General features: G+C 40.0%; 1 protein-coding gene across 1 annotated transcript in view; it reads right to left on the reverse strand.

Annotated features, from left to right (window-relative positions):
• The window catches only part of LEPR (leptin receptor), a 33,723-nt gene extending 26,927 nt beyond the window's left edge, over positions 1-6,796 (reverse strand). The window contains 3 exon segments of the mRNA XM_010293543.1: positions 3,855-3,972; positions 5,024-5,332; positions 6,757-6,796. Coding sequence (XP_010291845.1) covers positions 3,855-3,972; positions 5,024-5,332; positions 6,757-6,796 — 467 coding nt within the window.
• Positions 6,797-7,172: the final 376 nt, after the last annotated feature.

Genomic DNA, 7,172 nt, shown 5'->3' on the forward strand with positions numbered 1-7,172 from the left:
ACCCTGTTGCTCCATGCCAGGCAGGTCTTCCACCCCTTGTGACAGAGCATCACCAGGACCTCACTTCTACGCTGTAGGCTTCTCTTACAGCTCACTACCTCTGCAGGCAACCAGGGCAAAGCAAGGGGAAAGACCAAGCTGTGTTATCAGATGCCTGGTCTGCTCCTGGTGGAAGATATCCAGATACTAAGAAGCAGGGTAATGATCCTCACATTTCCGCAAACTGGCAAGACACAGGAACTGTCCCAGAAAAGCGAGTTTGGGATAAGAGAATAGATCAATGGAGGACGTGATCACGAGGGGTGCCCACATCAAGTTATTCCAAATCACCAAGCCTGGGCTAAATGCACGAGACCTGATTACAAGTAAAACAACAGAAAGCCAAAAGTATTTTGGAGAACTGCCACAGCCTGGGATTGCACGAGCAGCCTGTCATCTTCGTTTTGGCTGCAGATGGATCCAGTCACAGAACAACCACCGTTCCTAAACTGCAAATACAGACTTTAGAGGAGCTTATGCTTATAAAGCCCTCGCAAGTTCAGGAGAGGTCACTGTCTTCATTCAGTAGAATGACAGGAGAAACTTTGAGGAAGGTTAAAACCAAAGCAATGGGCTGTTAAAAACTGGAGTTTTCCATCAGGCTTGCAGCACGCTGAAAGAAGCTATAAATCCTGATTCAACAAGCACTTTACATCACGCAAGGGTAACCAGATCCAAATTGTGGTGGGAGGAAGGGAAGACAGAGGGTTTACAAAACGTATGAGTATATACTATGTCCCTATTCAGTTTTATAGTGCTGGCCGCCAGAATTGGAGAGATTTGTCTTGGCACAGAGAGGTAAGCAAGAACCAGATAGATACGAAGCATCTGAACCTCTGTGAACGGATTACCGGAGCCCACCTCTGAGATTCAACACAAAACTAGTGAACTCCACACTTAAGTTTTAATGGCTGGCAGAGAAGGGAGGGAGAATGGGCAAAGGCAATGTAACTGTAACCTGGAAACACAGCACTAAAGCACAAGACACTGCAGAAGAGGGAAAACAAATTAATACTGCACGCCCTGAACCACAGAAGTAATTAACATTGCAACAAGGGCATGTGTCCAAGGCTTGATTTTCTTTTCCACTCCAAACACTGCACTTGTCAGTTGTACACAGACAGTTCTTTTAGTCTACACCTTAAGTTAACACCTCCTAAAGGTTTTGTATTTTGGCGCACAATTCAGCCGTACTTCAGAAGGTGGTGGTACTTATGCTAAATTAATCTGTGGCCCTGTGGTGAAGGCTGCAGAATGTCTTTATGGAATTTCAATCAATTTCTTGCAATTGGAACACCTAACCAAAACCAACAGATCAAAAGTGTTTTAAGAAGAAATACATGACCTTCTACAGTTCCTCTAATTTCCAGAAAGGTACAACATCACATTTAGGTAGCTGTGCTGAGGCATAGTAGAAATAAGGTCACCATTTGTAACTCTGCTTCCAGTATTTCTATATATTGTGTTTGTGCAAGCACCACCTTGATTAGGAATTGATAGGGCAAGGCCATCTGGGGTTCCAAGGATTTTCAATAATTGTATCTCAATGTGTTTCATATATAGCAGTTCTAGGACAGCACTTATTTGAACAAGCTGTCCCTTTACACTGCAGAACACCTGATGGCTGCCTAGCTCATGAGAGGATAACTCTCTCATGAAAGGTTAATGTTCTCCAGCTGAAGAAGGCTCAATGTGCAACTGATGCACTCAACTAAGCCACCGGTCTTGAGGCAAATTGCATGATCTATCATTAAAAATGGGAGCCTAGGCTCAGCACTAAATGAGAGCCTCCCAGGTACTTCAAATAGGTCAGAAATGGGAGTACACCCTACACATCACCATCTGCTGAAAAGGGCAAATTATAAGCAGTGCTCAAAATTAAACTGGGAGCATTCATCTGTGTCACTACGACAGGCTCCTTAATGGTAAGTGATTTCAGTTAATGCAATTAATCATCAGGGTTTACAGCATTCCTAGAATACATACAACTGGAAAGATCATTCACTTTGGGTAGACCATTAACCTATTTTATCTAGTTCAGTTTCAGAATAATCTTTTTCCTCCCAAAGACATGCTGCTAGGGAAGGTAAAGGCCCTACCATTACCCTTGCTCGAGCCTCTTACAGAATACTGTCAAGGCACTGTTTTGGACAGAACAAAACATTTTCTATTAAAAGTAACTTGATATAGTTTACAAGCAGGCAAACTGTGAATGTGTAAAGTAAGAGGACACTTCTTTAATGCTGAAAAAATGAAAACAAGTGGAGGGCTCAAGCGTTTTTGTTGCAGATTCTTCTAGGTCATTATTTTTGTACATTGCCTGTCCTATATGTGAGAATTCTGGCTTGATCCCCAGATTCCCAGGGAGTAACACATGCCAGGAATGCATATTTTTAAAACTGGGAATGTTTTCAAGGTATTTTTGGCCCATGTGAATAAAATGTTAAGGTATCAGCAAGCCAACTTGGTTGGCAAGGGAAAGCTGTCACCTTACCAAAACCTGAAATGCTTTGCTAGCTGCCCCAGAACATAGAGACCCTAAAAGAAAAATATGAATATGAAATCTGAGGAGTGAAACAAGTTCTCCAATGTCGGGGACTTCACTGCATCTCACCTTTGGAGCAAAAAGCAATCAAATACAGAAATGCCACAAGGACTCTAGTGAGTCTACAGGGCCTCCTCTCATATTCTATATTCATATTCTATTCTCAACTATTCTATGATTCTGTGATTCATAAATTGCACGACACTTACTGAATTCCCTTCAAAAGACAAAGAACCTCTTCATCGCAGCTGGGACTTGAATCTGTTGTTCCACAGATGTTAGGCATACCAAAAAATGCAATATAGAGATTACAACACTAGGCTTACTGGCAAAGATTTTTCTACTGCAGTTGAGACTGGATGGAACAGAGGCAAAGTCAGGTCTACTCCCACAGGTGTAATGGTATTTCAGAAATCAGAGTAACAAGGAACACTGGAAATAGGAACCCACTCAAAATTGGATTTCAGCTTTAAAGTATTATATCAACTAAACAACCATACTTATAATACACTTGCTTTCTACATTGACTACAGGGATAATTTGTGGCAAGTGACATCTGGCTTTTTACGTAGAAATCATCACCTGTAAATTCAATGAATTCAACTGTTTATGTTGAGCCTGTTTCCTAAGGAAATTAAGCCTGGGTCTTCATGCCATTCCTTCCAATCTATCAGTAATTCAGAAAACAAAAAGTGAAATCAAACAGATCTTTTTATGATCAAATCAGGCAGGTCATGTATACAAGACCTAGCCACTCCACAGTCAGGACAATTACCATCTCTTACCATGCCAGAGAGTATTTACCACAGTGACAACTGCACAGGTGAGTGTCTCTCAGAAGCACCGATGTGACTAGAGTAGCATTTGGCATTGTATTCAATGTCAAGTAACATAATTACTTCAAGAGAGAACATTATGATCAAAAGCATAAAAAAGGCAAAACTAAGATTGCAGCTTCAAAATTAAGTAACTGTAAAAGCAAAGATATTTTAGCAAGTCAACACTGATTTCACTAAAGCGTTTTAAGAAACATGGAAAGGACAGAGGAGAGAGACTCTCCATTCTAACCATTTCTCAAAGACAGAAGCGTAAACTTTCTGTATTACCTAAAAGTAATCTAAGACAAGACAAAGGTACATAACGTATCACCTGCTTGCAAAGCCAATGCTACCACTGTGCTGCCAGCTTGAGAGGCCGATGTTGCTGTTTTAGAAAATGCTTCCAGATTTCTAATGCTAGTAGTGACAAATTTAACAGAGTCTGTACTTACACAGCATATAAAAGATTAACCTTCAAGTCAGCTCTGAAGTACAACTTCAAAAACCGCAGGCTGCAAACTAACAGGTCCAGCTTGCCTTTAATCCAACATTCAATATTCCAACTTGAATCTAAACAAAAGAAAAGGATTAAACATTTCTGAACTGTATGGAAACAAAAAAACCACCCCAACAACTGAAGAAACTGAAGAGCCAGGATAAAATTCACCCACAAAGAGAGGACAAGTAATAGATATTCATGAAGGTGTGGCTGGACCCCAAGTGTGCAAATGTTTATGAAAAATCCTTGCTGAATTGGGCAGCGGTATATGCCCTTAAGCACTTAAAAGGCTAACAATTTATGTGATACTGCTGCATTCTGATTATTAGAGAAGGACTATATTTTACCTGGCTTTATTAACAAGGCCACAAGGGGAAGAAAGAAATTAAGCTGCTACTGCTGGTTGAAGGTTTTGCTACTGTTAACTGGTACAGCCTCCGTGTGGCTGTACTGTGTAGACTTTGTGCACACATATGCAGCTGTACTGCATACACAACAGCAACAAACTCAGTGTGGCAGTCTTTAACAGAGATTTATTTGTTACATGGGACAGTTCTAGTAAAATGAAATTCTGCTCTACTGAGGTCAGTAAGAATCCTGCCACTAATAGCAGAAAGCCAGCTGGCCAGTATGCTGCTCAGAGACTGTGGTTTACGGGAGGAGAAAAACAGCCTAGGAAAAAAAATAATTCAATCTAATCCATGTACAGATATTTACTAAGGCATCATAATCCAGGCAGGAAAGATGGCACTCGCTCTCCATCTCCCCCATCTCCTGAAGGAGTTGAAAGCCCATATCCACAGAAATATTTCAAATATTTCTCATAGTGTCTAAACACCTTTGAAGATCTGGACTTAAATCCTCATATGCAATGCTATATATTTTATTCAGCATTCCCCTAGAAAGACAGCCAGCTATTTTTTTCCCCTTTGAATCTACGCTATACAATTTCCTTCAGCTTCCACTACAGACTTCTGTGAAGAAGGACTTTACAACACTATGTTGTCTGCTCTGGATAAAAATGAATATCCACTGATACAACCCAGCCCCTCTCCCCGCAAACAACAAAAACTCCAGCCACTTTTTGAAGTAACTTCTTATGTCCCCAAATGGAAAACCTACCTGTTTCCTGAGAAGCAGAGATACTTATTTCTGAAGGAATAAACTTCCTTGCTTGCATGCTTGCTCTGTATGAAGAACAATCAATGTTATTATCACTCCAAAGGCAACACAGAAAACTTTCTTCACTCATTAGCACTGGAGGCTTCGTTTCGGATGTTCTATGCTCTCTCCTCGCACGAGACCAGCTCTCTACAACTCCAGCAGAGAAAGGACTCAAGAATGTCTCATTCAGCAGCATACAGGGTAATGTAAAGTTCCTGGGAGGAATCTGATGGACCATACAATGGGCAAATGCCGTTTGAAGAAAGTCTGCAAATATAAAGGCCAAGGTATCAGAAATAAAAGAAAAAGTTCACATTACTTGATAATGAAAAGGGAGTGACCAATGTTATATAGAAACACATTCATTACACAAAAACCAGACTATTTCCAGGGACTAGTCTACTCTGAGTTGCAGGTAAAATTTCTAAAAACAACCCGACTACACTGGTGTCACACCTGACAGATGCCATCCTTCTCCCCCAAAGTCATTCCACCTAACTTTTTGTTTTCTCAACCTCTTGAAATAGGTCAAGCCCAAGACTGTAGAGGAAGCATCTCTTTGGGGTAAATTGGCTTATATTAATTCAAAATACAGTGAATCCCAAATCTAAGTTCACACACTATACAGGTATGAGTCTCATCTCCCTCTGCAGTGCTGGGACCCCTGCGATCCATCTCTTATAACATGGCTCCTTTACTGTAGGAAAAGATAATCCCGCTGTAAATATAACACATAGTCACACTGTAACTGTTAAATACCAAAGAATAAAATTACAAGAATATATGACTGGATGTAACCATGCAGCCCCAGGGCATTATCTGGGAAATGAGATGCAGGAAAAGAATAATCTTTTCCATCAGACTTCGATTCTTCAAAATAAAATCATTCTGACCACATTTGCAGCTCTTGTTGGTAAGTCATAGCTTGGATTACGTTAACAATGATTTTGAGAATGATAAGCATGTCGGTTTTGGAAATAGCTTACTGTAAAACACTGCATGAATTTCAAAGATTAAAGCTCTAGTTACAGAAAGGCATGTGGGTCATTTGTGCACTTTACATTTAGCTTTTCGCTCAGTAAGGGCATAAATATTTTAAGCAGTTCATTAGATAGAAATTAATTCATGCCCTATTCCTTCCAATAGCCAAAATAAGAAAAACAGAATTTCTCTAGCACTGTTTGACTAATAGCACATAAGCACAAGCTAAATAATACAAAAGCACTAAATGAAAGCTTTTAAAAAAGTAGATGCATGCTACCTTAAAAGCAGACCGCGTTACTATGTGGTGGGTTAAAGTGTTTCATTTTCTCTTTACACAGATTTTTTTTATTGCCAGACTCCCAAAGGGTTCTGCTCTGTCCTCCTCTCTCGTTTAACAAGTTTGTGCCTCTGTAAGTATCACCTTCATTAGGCTTCCCGGCTGCACACGGAGGATTCAGCTGACCGAACAGACGGTTAGTCCGTAATATGTGATTAAAAAAGGACAAATGAGTAAGTGACATGACTGCCTATGAAGCAGGACAGATAACTAACATACTACTCAGTTCAGAGAGTCAGCTGGGGGGGTGGGAAGAGATTCCTGCCAGTCATCTCTTTTTCTAAAAAAAACAACTGTCCCCTCACATGTCACACCAGACAATCTCTTCGTTCTACATAATTTCCAACAGACTTATTTTTTAGTAACTTACCCAATAGCACAAGCATGGTCAGAATGATTTGCCAAGACATCTTGTTTTGTAGAGCTGATCTGAAAAACATGTAGAAAATTAACTGAGAGCTGATAATTATCAGTCTATTATTTCATTAGGATTTCATTTTGGTGCACTTCAGCTAATGTGATGTCCACACCTTTGTAAGCAGAAAGGAAGAACAAAATCAGAATGTCATTTGAGGAAAAAACCCCAACCATTGCTTAGAATATCAATTATTATTATATCTATCAATCATTAGAGCTATATAATACCTCATCTCTCCAAGCTTTTGCTGATCATTTTTCACCTTCTGAATTTGGCCATCTGAAAGGCACTATGCATCCAAATAATCAAAATGCCCAAGAGATACTAAATTTTCAGAGTGCAGCACACACAAAAGCACTCGGACATCC

This window comes from Phaethon lepturus, unplaced genomic scaffold (genome assembly GCF_000687285.1).
Source record: "Phaethon lepturus isolate BGI_N335 unplaced genomic scaffold, ASM68728v1 scaffold23550, whole genome shotgun sequence".
NCBI lineage: Eukaryota > Metazoa > Chordata > Aves > Phaethontiformes > Phaethontidae > Phaethon > Phaethon lepturus.